At 46.7% G+C, this 17,904-nt stretch overlaps 3 protein-coding genes across 5 annotated transcripts in view; all 3 read right to left on the reverse strand.

The window, feature by feature from the left end:
• The window catches only part of pcsk9 (proprotein convertase subtilisin/kexin type 9), an 8,074-nt gene extending 3,009 nt beyond the window's left edge, over nucleotides 1-5,065 (reverse strand). Inside the window, exons 1-10 of the mRNA XM_084011213.1 lie at nucleotides 4,614-5,065; nucleotides 4,204-4,395; nucleotides 3,672-3,804; nucleotides 3,450-3,583; nucleotides 3,226-3,367; nucleotides 2,912-3,108; nucleotides 2,610-2,793; nucleotides 1,385-1,555; nucleotides 519-652; nucleotides 278-443 (exon numbers count right to left, since the gene is read on the reverse strand). Of these exons, the coding sequence (XP_083867339.1) occupies nucleotides 278-443; nucleotides 519-652; nucleotides 1,385-1,555; nucleotides 2,610-2,793; nucleotides 2,912-3,108; nucleotides 3,226-3,367; nucleotides 3,450-3,583; nucleotides 3,672-3,804; nucleotides 4,204-4,395; nucleotides 4,614-4,793 (1,633 nt within the window). The 5' untranslated portion in view covers nucleotides 4,794-5,065. The remainder of the gene's footprint in view (nucleotides 1-277; nucleotides 444-518; nucleotides 653-1,384; nucleotides 1,556-2,609; nucleotides 2,794-2,911; nucleotides 3,109-3,225; nucleotides 3,368-3,449; nucleotides 3,584-3,671; nucleotides 3,805-4,203; nucleotides 4,396-4,613) is intronic.
• The window catches only part of LOC311014519 (uncharacterized protein), a 75,992-nt gene that overhangs the window by 55,037 nt on the left and 3,051 nt on the right, over nucleotides 1-17,904 (reverse strand). Inside the window, exon 2 of one of the 2 annotated variants that reach the window (XR_014597274.1) lies at nucleotides 16,995-17,713. Coding sequence is in view for 1 of the 2 variants with exons in the window: in XM_084011168.1 (XP_083867294.1) it covers nucleotides 17,473-17,713 (241 nt within the window). In the remaining variant the exon portion in view is untranslated. Of the gene's footprint in view, nucleotides 1-16,348; nucleotides 17,714-17,904 lie in introns of those variants that run through there. The other variant, XM_084011168.1, reaches the window with a different exon arrangement.
• LOC311015224 (barttin-like) lies at nucleotides 6,552-14,093 on the reverse strand. 2 transcript variants are annotated; one of them, XM_084012357.1, is made up of 5 exons: nucleotides 13,502-14,093; nucleotides 13,009-13,333; nucleotides 7,817-10,211; nucleotides 7,623-7,690; nucleotides 6,552-7,021 (listed from the first exon to the last, which is right to left on the reverse strand). In XM_084012357.1, exons 3-5 carry the CDS (start codon nucleotides 7,991-7,993, stop codon nucleotides 6,925-6,927), a joined length of 342 nt encoding a protein of 113 aa, XP_083868483.1. In that variant the 5' UTR covers nucleotides 7,994-10,211; nucleotides 13,009-13,333; nucleotides 13,502-14,093; the 3' UTR covers nucleotides 6,552-6,924. The 2 variants fall into 2 exon arrangements, with proteins under 2 accessions (XP_083868483.1, XP_083868482.1); XM_084012356.1 differs by lacking the exons at nucleotides 6,552-7,021; nucleotides 7,623-7,690 and having other exon boundaries at nucleotides 7,991-10,211; nucleotides 13,502-14,082.

Genomic DNA, 17,904 nt, shown 5'->3' on the forward strand with positions numbered 1-17,904 from the left:
CTAAACACGTCCTAAAAAGTGACTATTTAAACGCCTTCCCAGGTGATCGAATATTGCGAATATTTACACTCTTTTATGCATCTAAAATCCACGAGAAAAACAGAGCATTGTAAAGCCAGGCAAAACAACACTTATGCAAACGACTTGTGTATTTCTAGTGGCGAGTCTCGGTGTGATCAACCCCTAAACTCGCCGCGAAAAAGCCAATAAATGTATTTCCAAAAATGTAAAACTAATGCTTCAAACGCCAAAACAGAAGACTGCAGCTACGACTTACCGGTCTGGTGGTGATGCGTGCCGATGCACTCGGCATTTCGTCCGGGTTCGGGACTAGCGTGGACCTGGCACTGAAGACCACTGATCACACAGCAGCGTGCCACAGCAAACACTCCTTGACCCCCCAGAGCGTTGTACGCAACGCACTTCGCCCGCCGGCCGGTCACCTGTCGATGCGGAGCGAAGGGTGTTACTAACATGACACCTCAGATCAAAGTGGGGCTTTTAGAGTTTGAACTCACGGTGATGGTTTCTCCCACACGGACGCCGTCAGGCGTGAAGCCGCTGCAGCTCATCATCTCCTCCCGCCGACGACAGCGACTGATGGCCTTGACCTCTGACCTCTCTGACCACGCTGACCGACACAGCTCCCCATCTGCACACCACAACAGGCAAACAGTGTGAACTACTCGCCGCTATCTGTCTGTCTGTGTGTAAAGGCAGGAACACACCGGCCCAACCGTTGGACGTCTGAAGCGAGGTCGGGAACACATATGTTTGGTGTGTACAGCTGCATCGGAAGCTTTCGGAGCCGCGCGGACGTTGTCTGATCAGACTGAGCATACGAAGTCTGAGGAGGTGGGCTGTTGGACGTCTGAGCCATTGGATACTCTGATTGGCGGTGTGCTAGCGAATCAGAGTATCCAATGGCGGTGTGTGGGCGGGGCGGAAGTGACGATGGTAAACAACAAACCACATAAACAGAGATGGCGCAGAGTACAGATTTTACTTCGTCGTTGCATCGCACTTTTGGTTATTTCTGCACATTTATCGAAGCAATGGCTACGTGGAGCGAAGAGACGGAAGAGCAGTTGATTGTGCATTGTTTTTATCTGCACTCCGTTCCATCATTTCCTGTTTTCCTGTTTTGGAGTACTGGCACGAGACTAGCGCCACCCGCTGTTAAGGAGGCTTATTGCATCTCGCGCAAGCGCAGAACGTACACGCTGCTGTGGTGTCGGAAGCACGTCGAAGCGGTGTGTAAAACGCAACTTTTCTGCCGAACGGGTCAGACGAGAGGCAACAGAGTGGGCGGAGAGTGGTCGGATAAGGCAGTTGGACGTCTGGGCGGTGTGTGGGGGCCTTAAAGCAGAGGAGCGTCACTAACTTGTGCCGTTGGCAGGAGGCATCGCCGCCACCAGGTTGGGAGTGACGAGACGATGCGTGTCAGACAGAGAGAGGAAGTTGATTGCGTTGCCGACAGAATGACGCAGCATCATCTGCAGGACCTGCACCGGTGACGCATTCTGATTGGACGACAGGATCACTGCTGCTATACCTACAGGTGCACAAGTATAGAGAGGCTGAGTCACGCCACCCTTCCAGGTGGACCACCAGGGGGCCTCGTTTCAGAAAATACAAAAGACAAAACATTTTTTATAACGTTTGAATTGTGCCATGCATTACACACAAGTCAAAATACATAATTAAGTCTACACAAGCAAACATCACACGCCTCTCTGAAGCTACAAACACATTGGGTTTAATAATGTGCAGAGGTGTTTTAATGTTTGTGACGGATCATAGCTATGTTAGCTTGCCAAGCTGCCGGCCGTGTTGGTGATGCTACACTGTGCGTGAAGAGAGACGAAGTTCACGAGAAAGTTAAAGAAAGTCGCATTTTTTCATATAGCTCTAAGACGGTGAAAATATGTAATTAGAAATACGACACATAAAAGTGCGGTAAGTGATGTCACTCTCTGAAGCTTACGCTATGCTACGCTTGGTTCCTCTGCTGTGTTTGGTTTGTTTTCGTCTTTACAGCACAAAATCATGCCTCCTGCCCGCGCTACATCACAGACTCCTCCCATCCATTGGTTTGACTTACTTTGATTCACGTTTGCTTAAAAAAATCACTTTATTTTAGTTGTTTTTCTCACCTAGAGCTGGTCTGTGACAAAGTATGAGGTCTGTGTGTTCGGTACCAGGATGTAACTTTACTCACGCTAACAGGGGTTCTCTTCCCTGCTGATAACGAGAGTCGCTGGATAAAAACTCATCAGGTAAGAAAACGTTACATTAGCATGGAGCGTAGCTAGGTTAGCTCGCTAGCTAGTAGGCCAAGCTAACGGGAGTGTTAGTGACGTACATCGTGTGAGCCAACAGACGTTTTTCACTGAGACCTTCTTGTAAAATTGTCTTTTTAAAATGACAATCATATGTCTGGCACAATTCAAACGGGATCAAAACCATATTTGCCTCTCGTCGTTGATTACGTACATATTTCTTCTGAAATACAGCGTCACAGGTGAGTGGGTGGGGGGTTGGGGGGGCTTAGTCCCTCTATAAAACACAGCTTTATGTCTGTTTAGTCCTGGTTTCAAGAAGCGTACCGGCAACGTGAGCGGCGGCCTGTGAGGTTCCACTGCGGGAGGTGAAACAGGTCCTGCAGTCGCTGCTGGCGCTGACGATGTCATCGCCGGGTGCAAACAGATCAACGCAGGGGCCGAAGTTGGTGCCACCGGCTCCCTGCGACATGAGCTGGTCCGCCGAGTTAACGGCGCCTACTGTGATAACCTGCACACACACAAGAAGCTGCGGTAAGAGGGTGTGTGTGAAACCATCCGTCGGGCTCTTTACATTAAGGGACCGTTCGGTATTTATGGAGTGGACCACCGGAGGAAAATAGTGTGACCTCTGGCTCTGAAGCGGGCGAGTAGAGGCAGCCGTCATCCCTGTAGTTCCCCGCGGCAGCGATGACCACGGCGCCGTTAGCCACCGTGTCCCGACACGCTGCGTTTAGAGAGCGACTGAATCCGCCGGCGAACGGCAGCAGGACGACTACAGCCTCCAGGGCGCGGGACAGTCGAGTTGCACGGATGAACTCCAGACCTTAAGCAGGACGGGGAGGAGGTGCAGAAGAGATGAAGCACTTAGTTTCAAGAAACTGCTGCAAATCTGACCTGTTTCTCAAGCCATTTTGACTTTCACACACAATCTCCGTCCTACCCGCCAGAGCGCCTGACACGCTCCCTTTCCCCTGACAGTTGAGCACTCGGACCAGGTGAACGCCGACGCCTCGCGCCACCCCGGAGTCCACCCCGCTCACGACCCCCGCCACGTGCGTGCCGTGACTGTCACACTGGCTGGCCTGTAGAGGAGAGAGGGGGGTTGGACGTCCAAGAGACACTTATGACAGATACACCGAGTATTTCCTTTTGTGTGAGCGTCACCTGTCTGTGGACTCGGACTCCGTCCTCCTCGGGGACGCTGCTGAAGTCTGTGATGTGCACTCGTCCTTCGATCTCTCTGTGCGAACCCTGAACGCCGCCATCCATCAGATACACCGCCGCCCTCCCTCCGTCGTCTGCAGAGGACAGAGGGCGTGTGGATTTAAGATGTTATTACTTCAGGTGTGTTTGTGAGGAAGAAAACGGACACCGAGGCGGACTCACTGGGTGGCCTGTATGTTCCGTTGTCAGATGTGCCACCATGAGGCTGCAGTAGCCTCTGGAGGTTCCAGGGGGCGCTCTGTGCAAAGATGAACGAGTCCTCCTCGATGAAGTGGACCTGAGGGAGCTTCAGCGCCTGGCAGGAACCCAAAGGTTATTGTGGGTCAGAAATTTGGGTTTTCCTTAGTAATACCACATTGTGAACAACAAATCCTGGTTAGCGTTAGCTGTTAGCAGCCAGTGGGCAACGGGTTCTGCTACTAAATAGTACATAACGATTCATTCAAGCTCCATTCAGTCAAAATGAGTATTTGGTTTTATCATCAGGTGTTGATTTGTGAGCTTGAAAACTTTTGGGTGAGAAACCTGAATAAATACAGTTGTTTGAATACAATTGATATTAGAGGTAATAATAACCTGCTTAAAACGAAAAAGTTACACCTCCACCTTCATTCACCACCATGTTAGGATCTACAGCAGCCATCAGAAGGCAGACAGACAGATGGGCAGGCAGACAGACAGGTGAAGCAGTTACCAGGTGAAGGACGTCACTGCTCATCTGGACCAGGAATCCTTGCAGAGCTCCAGAGTAGGTCTGCAGGATCTCCAGCAGGAAGTCTCTGCTGGCCGCTTTGGCTCGCAGCCTCCTGATGGTCCTGTGCACGTGAGAGTCTCGCGCCCCCGGACGCAGCACGACCAGGTACTGACCGGGGATCCGCCACGCTGCCTGGAGCACAGCGCAGAGAACAGGGGAGTACAGGTGCTCTGTCCCCGTGCACGTACAGGACACGACTATACATTTATATCATGTAATAAATAGATCATTTCTGCGTAATAATGATGGAGACCTCGAACTTCAGGCGCAAAACCTCGCAGGTCTGGAGACGATGCGCTTCGATGCACCCCCCCCCCCCCCCCCCCCCCCCCCGACACAATGCTTATTACCTTGTTGCACTTGAGGAACTCAGCAGCGGACCCGGCTCCGGTTTTACGCTGAGTATCGTCCTCGCGGATCAGATCCAGGATCATGTTCTCGTCGTCCTCGGGGTAGTCCTGCGCGCTCGCGGCCAAAGATGCGCACCAACACAGCGCCCAGCAGACCCAGGCTGCTGAGGCGCGACGCATTCTTGAAACAATAATCAAATAAAGGATCAGGATCAGGATCAGGTCAAATGACCCAAATCCACTGACGAGAGTTTTTATTCCACTCCGAGTTCTCCAGGTGTTTCGGTGTCTCCGACAGGCGCGCGCGCTCACAGTCAGATCACGCCTCCAACCATCTATTCAGATTTCTGGAGAAAGGAAAAAAAAAAAAAAGAAGAAGAAAAAAAAAATCGAACAATTGATTCTTATAATAAAGGCGGGGACTGCTGACGTCTCCGGGGCTCACGCCACCGCTTTGGTGTCGAATGATGGTCCTCCGTTAAAAACAGTGGAGGAGTCATATTTCATCCGCCCCCCCTAATCATTGCACGTCAATCAAAAAAAAAAAAAAAAACACACTTACTCTCTCTCTTCAAAGTGCGGATGCTATTTGCACACTAAAGGTGAACATAATTATTACTTTTAAGGCAGTTGTTTGTGCTGAGATGCCAGTCCTCCTGCATCTCTATCAAACCTTGAGCTATCTTGGGCTCAAACACCGCCAGCCAAATGTGAAATTGTTTGGTGCAAGTGCTGTTACAGTATGCATTCATACTACTTAAACATCACCCGTTTAGAAGAAGTGGATCTGGATCCATCTGGATTCTGGTGTGAAGCTGTTAACAAAGTTAGCTTCACAATTTAAGGTCAACTTTACAGCTAAGTGTTAAAGTCTTCTTAGTAGCTAACTGTATTGGTAGCGTGGTAGCGACCAGTCAATCACAAGGTAGCCCCCCCCTAGAGCAACCCCTGCTTTATGGTCTGTTTGACTCTAAATGGACCATAATTGACTAAATGAACACCATGCTGGAATGAAGAAGATGTGAAACTAGAGATTGAGACCATAAACTCACATTTACAATGTTAATCGGACTTATTTTTGCGACAGGAAGTCGCCCCCTGATGGCCAGCAGAGAGAATACAGGTTTAAGGCCCTTCAGCATTAGCACTGCTTCAGAAAGAAAAGATTGGTGCCTGGTCATAACAATACGCTGTGAACTTTGACCCCCTTCCTCTATATATAGCCGATTTCTGTCAATGAGCTGTCATCTGTCTGTGCTCTCTCGGCAACTCGGCTGACGTGTCCTCCGCTCCACAGAGGATTGTGGGTCAGAATAGACAGAAAAGCTTGCTGGCCACCCTGATATTTTTGGCACACTGCGTATGACACTCTATGTATTGGGACATCTTTATTTTTCCTGGTACTCTAAATAGTAGAATAGATGCCTGATTTTCCTGCAGCAAAAGTGAAATTGAACTTTGACCCCAAATATGCGATAACAACGGTGCACATCTGGCATTCCAGCATCGACCGGAGGCAGAAAGTCAGCATTGAGATCACTGTAGAGACGTTAACATATAGTTAATACCGTGCACCTCTGAATGTCCAGTTATGTATGTTATGTTGGAAAAGAACACACATTACCACCTTTAAAGTTTTTTATTTACACATCCAACAGTTAAGGATCAGCATTATTGTTCATTCATGTTTGTATTCCACAGATTAATCATAAAAGTGGGTGTAATCCAAGACCATGAAAGACACCGTTGAGTTGCATTATGGGAATTGTAGTGATTTGGACCTGGGCTTCATATGGGGGATTAAAAGTTTGATATCTGTTAGCACGGATATTGACCACTGTCTTTCATAAGCTACTTTGAGTCATTTTAATTTTGTGTTGTACCAGATTCCCTTTAGAAAACCTCTCATTTTACTGCAGCTGGGTCTGACAGACACTCTCAGTCCTGGTTCTGGTTCTCCCTCCAGCATGCCCAGTCTCCTCAGCTGCTGCCGGGCACAGGCACATACTGTAGAGGTATCAGTGTTACATTGTCATGACCATTTAAAAGCTCCTCATAGTGTCTTGAAGAGAGGACCCCTTTAGTCACATCATGGGGCCAAATGTGTGCCTGGAAATGGAATTAATGTAGGTCAATAGTGCCATCTTCAGGAATACACACATAAGACCCACTGATGCACAATTAATCAATCAAAAAGGTCATAAAAATGCGTCTCCTCGTCGTATCGCTTGTTTGTCCTGAGTGCAGCGTGGTGGAGAGTCCGGATTGGACCGACGAGGGGTCCTCGAGTCCTTTTCCCGGTGTTCCTCCCTCAGACCAGGTGCAGTGCAGGACAGCTGTGGCTTTTCAGGGCTTCGGGAAGGAGTCTGCTGATACTTGAGTTCTGGCCTGGCAAGGCCTCAGCATGCCTAGAAATGTAAATCAGAAGGAGAGACAGAAATAGAAGTCTGGTTCTAGTGTTATGTCCTCATTATCATACTTTTCTTTTAATCTGAGGGAGGGTTTTCGCTGATCGTGCATCTTTATCTGGCTGCTGGGTTATTAAAACCGCTCGCACGCGCAAGAGACGAGCAGCGCAACCTCCTTTTTCACCCGCTGGCCACGATGTTAACTGAGGCTCAAGTGCCTTAATCACAGGAATATTAATGGTGCTTGTTAAGGGGTGGGGGGGAGGGGGGCATTACTCATCCTCACACTAATCTGCCCTTTTCAGTGACAACCTTCAAGCCACCGTCTCTCCTTTTCCTTCTAGTCTCTGTTTGCTCTGCACGCCACTCTGCCCTGCCGCCATAGCTACTCCATTACATCACCATTCATTTTCCTATTAAGATAACACAATTAGTATCTACAGTGTATTACAGCAGCCCCCAAACCCCCTGCCAGTACTGTACTGAGGTACGAAGAGAGACCACAGGGAGTCATTAAGGCCTGAAAGAACACCCGCTGTGTGTGTGTGCGTGTGTGTGTGTGTGTGTGTGTGTGTGCGTGTGTGTGTGTGCGTGTGTATACCTTACTCCGGCTGCAGTACACACCACATCCTCTCCACTTTTCTCCTTAATCTCAGGAGCCAAAATGACCTAACAAACACACGCCCTCCATTACCAAATACAATTTCGCCATTGCAGCAATTAAATGTTACACACACTCACACACACACACACACACACACACACACACACACACACACACACACACACACGTACCTTGGGATAGCACTGGCAGAGGCTCCACACTGTCCCAGCACACACCATGGTGACGCCCAGAGCGCACATTGCTGCGTAGACGTGAGGCTGCTCCTGAGTCATGATGAAGAGGCCGACCGCTGCCACGCACAGCCCCGCCGCTATCAGCCCGTATCGATACGGTTTCCCCTCCGCCATCACCTTTCTGTCCGCTGCTGGTTGATGGAGCTCTTGTTTGCATAAAACTTTTTTTTAAAACTCGAGCGCCTTAGAGTGAGTGCTCTTGTGTGTGAGAAGCTCGAAGGTGAGGGTGGAGGAAGCAGAGTTAGGGTTTCCACTCGGCTGGTTATTACAGCCTGCAGGTATAAGATTGCAGGTGTGGACCTGATAGGTCACCTTGACTCAAGCTGCTGGCGAAAAGGAGACTCGCAACCAAGCTTTTTGAGCCGAGTGAGTTTATAGTAACATCACAATACAGAACAATGGACATTCTGCAAACGGGATACAAAGCTGAGCTGATAACATTCTGCTGGTCAAGGCACTTTGCATGGCAAAAAGCTGTCAATGATCCTCAAGCAATATATATGACAGGAAAGAGTGCAGGTCGTAGGCTGTGTATCAAGATGGACAACACAGCGGCTCCATGAGGGGGGGGGGGGGACGCAGGATCCCTACGAAAGTCTTTTCTTGTTCTCAGGCTCATTCACATTCACTATTAGTGCATTCTTCAACTTTAAAAAAAGACGTGATACAAATGAATGCTGTTCAAATGTCCATACGAGGGCCACTAAGTTATATAGAGTGCTGCAGGCGTGAGTCCTAACCCCCAGAAATGAGTTCGCATTTTTGCACTTACGGTTCTGTCGTCTCGATGCTAACTTCCTGGGTTGTCCAACAAAAATACGTCAATCCTGCACCATATTTGCTTCAAAGCTGGGCACCCTCCTTGGTATAGGTCATAAACTCCACCTCCTCTATGTTAGCGGATGGGACGTGGGCCGGATTAAAAGAAAAAAGTACACGTGAAACACATGATTTAAAGATTGTTGCCTATTTTAGCTAGTTCTTAACACGCCAATGTATGTTCAAGTGGTCATTTTCTCCTACTGGATCCATCTGGATTCTGGTGTGAAGCTGCTAACAAAGTTAGCTTCAAAATTCAAGGTCAACTTTACAGCCAAGTGTTAAAGTCATCTAAGTAGCTAACTGCATTGATAACAATGGTAGCAACCTGTCAGTCACAAAGCCCCTAAAGCATCCCCTGCTATATGGTCTATTTGACTCTAAATGGACCATGATATACTAAATTAACATCATGTTGTATTGAATAAGACTTGAAACTAGAGATTGAGGCCATAAACTCATTTTTACAATGTTTACTGAGATAATAAATCAAGAGAGAAGTAGGGCTCATTCTCTCTGACTTCTTTTTTGTGCCAGAGGAGCCGCCCCCTGATGGCCAATAGAGAGAATGCAAGTTTAAGGCACTTCAGCATTGGCTTCACTTTTCTGAACTGGAGTTTGCCGCCTGGTTTTATTTTGCTATTTGATCCTATAAAAAGGGGGTGTGACATCATGATTTTCAGCTGTGATTCTCTCATGCTAACCAGCTGTGGCCCTCCTCGGCTTGCGATCGCTTCTGCGCAGAATCAAAGGCATAAGATGGCGGCTCCCCCATCCGGCATATTTTGGCTTCATTTTTGTAAAGGGCGGAGGAAGTGGAGACGTGTCGTCCATCTGTATGTACAGTCCAAGCTGCAGACACAAAGAAGTTGTGTAGCTGTGAGGAAAGTAAAGTTATTATCATGTTAAGTAGAAGCGAGCGCTCTGCAGCCACAGTAGTAAGTCACATAGATTCAAGCAGGCCAATAAAATATCCAAATTAAGTGTCTACAGGAGGCCAGCAGCCAAACCCTGACATGAATCTCTTACGGTCTTTGTAAAAGAGAGAGAGCGGAGCATTTGAAGTGATCATTTCAATTCCTTACACAATCAATCACGACACAAAGGTTTAGTAGACACAGAGGCCACACTGGGGCTCAGTCTGTGCAAATATTAAGTCTTTAACCAGCTGCAGTCTCTTCCTGCTTCCTGGCTTGTGTTTGTATTCACTGTATTCAGGCACAAGGGGGAGGCCCCCGGTAGACCGGGTTCATCCATAGCACCGGCTGCTCGTGTTCCCCCGCCGAGAACCGGAGACGAATAAAAGGCACAAACGCAAAGTCCGCTAGGGTGAGAAGTTTAAAGCTGCTCGCCGTGCTCCTGGCTCTTCATCACGGTGTCGTAGGACGGAGGCGGCTCCATCGTCCAGGGCGGCGGTGTGGGCGGTAGCGGGAGGGGGGGTTCAGGCTCCGGCGCCGTGCTGACGGAGCTGACGGAGTCCTCGGACATCTCCCGACGAATTCGGTCCAACCTCCTAGAGACAGAGAGGCGATGACAGGTGTACTCTTAAACTTAAACTGAGCGCCAACTCTTTTCAGCGTTTACATTGCTGTTAACATCACAACTTTTATCACTTCTACACTCAACTTCTTTTAACCAGCTAACACTTCAAATCTTTCAGCACTTACACTTCAACTTCAGTGATTTCTTTTCATCTCACACTTCAACATGTCCTCACACAGCGGCTCGTACGATGTCTTAAGAAAAGGTATTTATTTTTTTCAAGCGTTTCGCTACAAATGTCAAGCAACACTAGCAATCAGTGCGCTTGTGCAAACCCCAGGTTGAGGAAAAGCCTCACGAAAATAACGTTACTTAAGTATGGAAGTTTGGAAGTATGGAAGTTACATAATAAATAAGTCAGTTTGTCTAACTAAAATAAACTAAAATACCAATGGGAGTAACGTTATTTAAATAGCCTACAGACATTACATACACAAGTAATTTAACGTGGTTTCGCACCAACACGAACAGCGGTCTTCTGGGTGAAAGTGCAGCGTTTTTAGACCTGCACGTCTCCCCCGAACTTTGTCGCTCTTCTACATCACCTGTCCAGGTTTACGAGTATGTTATTCAGTATGAATCGATAGTGTTGGTTTCTAAACAAATCAAAAAACATGGGATGAGAACAGCCTGAACGCAGCATTTCCACTTTCGACTGATCGTCAACTTCTTTCAGCAGCTGAACCGTATCTCACTCTTCAACGTATCTCAGCCTTGATTTAAAATTCAACCGCTGTTTACGCAGTTTACGGTATCTGCACTTCAAGTCCCAACTTCCAGCTGTTTGCATATTAAATGTATTCACATTATTCGCATTTCTAAGATATTTCAGGTTTATACTGAACACTGAACCAGAAATACTGGTAGGGTGAGTCTTGTCTGTGTCTGCAGGTAGAAAAAGCCTCCATGATAGATGGAGCTCCTGACGTCTCTCTTCCTCGCTGCTGGACAGAAAGCAGAGCAGCCTTGTTTAATTCTGAAGGCCTTACTAGATTACCTCAGACGACGCCGTGGGGGCTGTGGGGGGGGGAGGCTGTTTACTTCACTTCTCCCATCTGTCCACAATCAGGAAATGTGTTGCCTCCCAATTCTCACCAGTCCAGTGTTTTCCAGCTCCTCAACGCGGTCGCTGTGCACTTTAACTACTACGTGGTGATATTGTCGGACTGGCAGCTCAGCTACCCGGCTGGTTCGGGTTCGGGCTCTGGCATTTGTCAGTATGCGCATTTATTTATCTCCAACAACACAAGGGAAGCCTGAAAAGTTCCTCGGCCTCCAGTGATTACGACAGAAGAGTTTGTTTATCCGTAGGGAAAAAAACGCTCGGCTTCCCACCCCACGATCACCTGCATGACTACATGGCGACATTCGCATCGTCTTTATCAGTTGCCATGTGAGCCTTAAAATACATTTTTCCCATGTTGCATATGTTTATTTATATATTTTTTTAGAAGCCAAAGCAAACCAGCATTTTATCAGAAAAAAGTAAAGATTAGAGTAAGTAAAAAAGTAAAGTAAATAAATTAGTCTATAGTGTTCCCTATCCGTCCAACTCCCCATAGAGATGCTACGACATATAGTGAACCAGCATAGGACATTATTTCTGGAAACGCACGGTATTTAACAGCAATTCTTTTTCATCCCGTTTGTATTGTGCCATAAATTACATGTTTGTCTTTTTAAAATATATTTTTGCACAAAAAGAGTCTCACACGGGCAGCCGCCATCTCCTCTATGGACTAGTCCGCCGTGTGACGTATTCAATGAGTGTTGGAAATCTGATTAATAATCATAACATTCTGTTAAGCCTTTCCGCCTCGGCGAGCATTTAGGCTGACGACGGGGCGGAATAACGGCGGAATGCTCCTGCAACGAAAAGGCAGTCTTCCCGGCTGATAAAAAGAGTCGCTGGATAAAACACATCAGCTAAAATAATGTTACATTAGTGATGGTATGTAGCTAAGTTAGCTTGCTAGCTAGCTAGCAAGACAAGCTAACAGGACTGTTGGCGATGTATGTTGTGTGAGGCGCGAGATGTAGTTCACTGAGTGTTTCACAAAAAATGAACTCTTACTACGACTTAGCTTCTCTATTGAGGAAAGTCTCCGTTTGTCGTCGTATCATTTAGTTTAGTGTAAAACTACGTCTCTCGTCTCACAACGCACGTCATCAACACGGACGTTAGCTTGGCTTGCTAGCTAACATGTTCCAAGCACAAATGTTACGTTATCTTACCTGATGCGTTTTATTCAGAGACTCTTTTTTTCTGACCGCCGTATAATTCAGTTAAACTACAAAGGGCACATTTTTTGACATGTTAAATAATTGTTTGAATTGAAAAACATCTTATGTGTAATAAACGCAATTCGTAAGGGATCTCTAATGATAGACTAAACAAATGACTTTGCCTCACGCTGGAGAAAACACGTCAGGTAAGATAATATTACATTTTAGGAACATAGCAAGTTAGCTAGCTAGCTAGCCAAGCTAACGGGCCGTGTTGGTGACGTACATCGTGCGAGACGAGAGATGTAGTTCATTGACAGGTATCACAAAATGTGTATTTTTAAAAATGTACAAACATCACGTGTAATTCGGGGAACAATTCAAACGGGATGTCTTGCCATCGACTACCGTATATATTTTTTCCAAAATAAGTTGGGACACCAGAAGGGGCGGGACTTAACCTCTTTATAAACCTGCATATGAAGCCCTTTTAGCCTCTCTCACCCACTTCCCTTCATCATAAATGCTTCGTTGCACTGTACCTTTGTATAGACAGCGCCTGCTGCGGGCTGAAGCGCGTGCCCGTGCGCGGGTGCAGCAGGAAGTGCCCGGGCACCGCCACCTGGAGGTTCTTCATCGCCATGCAGCGTCTGCCGATGAGCAGGGCCACGCCCCCCAGGCCCATTAGCAGCCCGACGGCGAACAGCGGGGCCGAGTGCTGCGGCAGACCCATGCACAGGGCCAGCGCCGCCCCGGCGGTCATCATCAGCACGCCCAGGTAGAGCAGCATGCCCTGGGGGAGCGGCATCTCCGGAGGAGGGGGAGAAATCACTTCTTCCAGCTGCAGCTGCGCCTCAGGAAGACAGTCTGTAGGAGAGAGAGGGAGAGAGGGATCGGGTTCTTCAGCATCCGCATGCGTGGGTGTGCGTGCATGTGTGCGAAAAGGAAACTGACACGGGACAACAGGATACATGCAACACGTCAACTCATCCAGGCTGCGCGTGATTGTGCCACAAACGGCGACTCTCTCTCTACCTGACAGGAAATCGCGGTGCCGAGCTGCTCAGCCGATGTTTGGACCGAAACCATCTCTTTGCTCCTCTTCGTCAACTTTGGCTCTGGTGCCCGCGAAAGAAAAAGGGGAAACGGCATTAGTGGGAAACGCAGCTCCGTCCTGCGCCGCCGCCGCCGCGCCTTTCTCTCATTCTCTGCTTCTCCGCCGCGTCTTTGCTTTTTCTCCCCGCAACACAAGAAGCATATCCGGGTTTTGTTGTTGTTGTTGTGATGATTACGGCACCGAAAAAAACCTGTAAGTGAGGAGTCGCAGGCGGGCCTGGCACTGTTTGGTTTTCATCTGGCAGCAGCAGCAGCTCCGCGCAGTGTGAGGAAGTGTTGTTTTTTGGGATACGAGGAAGGGCTTCCAGTGACGAAGAATGGAGGGCAGGGCGCCCGGGAGGGGCGCGCGGACTAAAAGCTGTCACTTCGGCCAAGCTGTTTGCACACGCGCGCAATTTTCAGACCCTCCGACCCTTTTTTTGGGGGGGAGGTTATCTCCGCTCACCTATTGATTATGAATAAGTTGTATGAAGCCCCCAAGTCGCCTTTTAACTTCTTAAAATGTATACATTTCCCTTTAAACTACTTTGAGTATTAAATTGTTCTATAATTCAATTAATAAATAAAAGGGCATTCCGTAAGAAAATTAGGTGAAAACAAAAAGACCCATGTTTATTTATTTAATAACTTAGATATATTATGATAAAGGCTGCACAGTGGTGTAGTGGGTAGCGCTCTCGCCTCACAGCAAGAGGGTCCTGTTTCCCGGGTCGGCCCGGGTTCCTTCTGTGTGGAGTTTGCATGTTCTCCCCGTGTAAGCGTGGGTTCTCTCTGGGTTCTCTCCGGCTTCCTCCCACAGTCCAAAGACATGCAGGATGGGGATAGGTTCATTGGTGACTCTAAATTGCCCGTAGGTGAATGTGAGTGTGAATGGTTGTCTGTCTCTACATGTCGGCCCTGTGATAGACTGGCGTCCTGTCCAGGGTGTACCCTGCCTTCGCCCAATGGCAGCTGGGATCGGCTCCAGGCCCCCCGTGACCCTAAATACAGGATTAGCGGTAGAAAATGCATGGATGGATATTATGATAAATAGATATTTTGTGGATATACTGTATGTATGTATGTATGTGTGTACATATATAATTCTTGGTTTAAAGAGACCCGCCGTGTGTGTGGTTTCTGCCCTAAAAACCTTTCCATTCTCGCTCACTGTCCTCACAATCAGAGTACAAATAACCTGTTCATTACTGGCGGTTCATTTACCACAGCTGGTTAATGATTCCCATGTCCTTAATCACTGATTTATTAAAGTTGAATACACATTAAAAACATCTTCTTTTTTTTTAAACTTGAGTTACCCCTTCCAAGAGTAATGCCCGTCAATAGTGGAAGCATGCACATGGAAGAAACCATCCTTAAAATCATCCTTTGATTCCTATCAGCTGTATGTGTGTGTGTGTGTATATATATGTGCTTGGTTGCGCGTGTGTGTGTGTGTGTCTCTGAAGTCAGTCGTCCTTGTGCTGTCAAAGATCACTGCAGGATCTTATTTCAGACCTTCTGAAGGCTGTTGGACTCTTTCTTGACACAAATAATTCAGTATACTTGTCGTGTGAAGGCCAACATTTAACGTGTACTATAAAAGCATCCTGCAAAGAAATAAATGAAAAACATGTCCAATGCGTGGCAGGTGATAAAGATGGGTTTGTCCAAAACAATTAACAAATAAACAAAGGAGCATTCATATGTTTTTTTTTTTTGCATCTTTTACAGAATTTACAGTGATGATATACATACTTGGATATTGGTGCATTTTTATTAATAACATGTTATTAAAAAGTCAACCAGCAGTGTTAGACAAACCATCACGATTATCACATCGCCTTTATTCTTTTAATTATTTGTGGTTAAAAAAGATTTGTGCCTAACCTGTGTTTAAAAAAAAAATCATCTCCTATCGATCGCGTTCTATCCAATATGCATGACTTAAAGATTTGAGGGATTTCTGCCAAACAGCCCCCCCCCCTCCCCCCACAACTTACATTTAAATTTTGATATTTCCACCAGCACCTAAATGTCTCACGCCGAAGGAGTTTTAAAACTAACTTTCCTTCCCCAAACAAATTTAAGGTTTCTACCAGTTGATGTGTAGATTAATTACATTCCAATTAAATGTTTGTACATTGGTTGAAGTATGTGAGGAAAAACAAGTTAAAAATGTACGACAGGGTTTTAAAAAAAAAAAAAAACTTAACTCAGAAAACAGAAAAACACTGATATGTTGCTTTAAAACCGAGATATTGCAGGCCGCGGCGAGTGGTGGAGATGATGGTCAGATGAGTCAGCTTTCAACAAGCTGGGGAAAACATATACCGGTAGTGAATCATCATTACATGCATCCTGTGATGGAGCGTTTCTGTTAATTGATTGTTTGGTTATTTAATGACTGTGTTCCCAATTATTGTGGATTCCTCTCCGGTGTGTCTGCCATGTGATATCCTATTTAAGCTGCACCTGTACCAATAAACAGTTGATTCCGTTTTTTGCACCGTAACCTTATCATGTTTATTTCTCTCCCACTAGCCGGTTGAAGCTCTGTTTAACAGTTTCAATCTTTTTAAACGGATCCTGCGTTGTTTGATAGACAAGAAAACAAACAGAAAACTTGTCTCAAATACATTTCTCTGCTGCCCTCGTCCAAAGCAGTACATTGCTATGGAAACGTACCTCTGAACATCCAAACTATCCCTTTTTAAACTAACCTGCTGCAGGTGAATACCATTACAAAGTTTAGGATGACCATCTTAACACGGAGGCTCAGGGTTTGCACTTTTGTAACTGTACTAGAAAATAAGCATGAATTATTATTATGAATTATTATTATTTCTATTTATTGAGACTTTTGCTATCTCATCCAATCAAATTCAGCAAATAAAGATAATTTGATTTGATATTTCCACAATATATTGAAGTGATTGTGTTATCTACCAATTATCTGACTGAACGACTGCATGTATATTTTATAGAAAAACCGAGATATTGCCAAACAAATAAGATGTTTCTATGACTTCACAAGAATGTAATGTAACTTAATCTCATGAATTAATTGAATTAAGGGTTAGACACGGGTAAGATTAGAAAAGCAAACATCAACAGTGTTATCGGCCAATCCCATATTTTTGTTCCTCTTGTGTGTGATATCTACTCTTCTGAGTCCATAGTTGTGTCTCAGTTCAACGTCCATATTCCTCAGAGTCCCCAAAGTGAGAATTTCCTGTTTACATCACTAGCTGTTCCCACCCTCCACCCTCTGCTGCTCCCGTTGCCTAGTAACCAGCTGCTGTTGACCAGAAAGAGCAAAGAAGAGGTAACCAAGGTTATATTATTCGTTTTATTTTATATTATGATCGAGAATGTGCTTCACCACATGATATATTTCAGTGTATTGCCAAATCTCCGACTGCTGATCCACTTTTAGACGTCACGTCGGAATCCGATCGTTACCGGCAGCCAATGAATCTTTGGTTCATTGGACATGGCTGCTGAATTGTAACACAGTGAACGTCTAAACGAATCTTCGTGTGAGTAGATGACTTGTGCCTGACGTGTCTCGTCTGTGTTAGCTTAGCTTAGCATAAAGGCTGAAACTTTGACTGGCCAAAAAGATAGTCCCCCACTGTGAAATCACCGCTAGTCGTTGTCTTTCCTTCTATTTTGGTGCTTTATTTGGTTCTGCCGAGGCTGAAATCGGTGTTATCCACCTTTCATTTCATCATATATTTAGATACGTGTTTACACCTGCATCGTAATTGCAGAAAACTTTGGGGGAAAAGCATGCTCAGACTCACTGGTCAACATCAGGAAAAAAAGCATGCTTCAAGTGAAGTTTGTTGCCTGGACAGCTATTGCAGAGTCTGTCTCGTTTATCTGATGTACTGGGAGCGGAGGCGTCACACCTCGAAGCTGATCTCTCTCGACTGTCCGAACAGCGGCTCCGACGCCAGGTGCGTGTCCGAGTAGGCGCGGCGCAGGTGCGTTGTGCTGCACGTGGTCTTGATGGCGACCTCGTAGGGAGGCGGGGGTTCCTGCCACGGCGGAGGGTGAGGCGATGGACTGAAACCGCTGGGGTCCATGGGAGGGTAGTCGAACTCTTCGCCGCCGCGAGCGCCCTGCCTGTGGCGTTCCATTGTCCTGCACCCGAGAAAACGGTGGCAACAGTCAGAAATCATTGTGAGGTGTTAGCAGTTGTAGAGATCAGATGATACAGAGCAGATGGAGTCGTGTTCCCGCAGTGTTTCCAGCCAAATACAGGATTCAGGTTTCACAGGTGTAATAGACGTGTTTACCAGCGTTTGAGAGCTATGCGTCTTTGGATTACAGCG

The sequence above is a fragment of the Eutrigla gurnardus genome (genome assembly GCF_963514095.1).
Source record: "Eutrigla gurnardus genome assembly, chromosome: 6".
Taxonomy (NCBI): Eukaryota; Metazoa; Chordata; class Actinopteri; order Perciformes; family Triglidae; genus Eutrigla; species Eutrigla gurnardus.

Coding starts and splice junctions, on each gene's coding strand:
- LOC311015224 (XM_084012356.1), bottom strand. CDS start 13,274: ATGCCGCTCCCCCAGGGCATGCTGCTCTACCTGGGCGTGCTGATGATG. Junction 10,212..13,008: donor CAGGCGCTGTCTATACAAAG/GTACAGTGCAAC, acceptor CTCTGTCTCTAG/GAGGTTGGACCGAATTCGTC.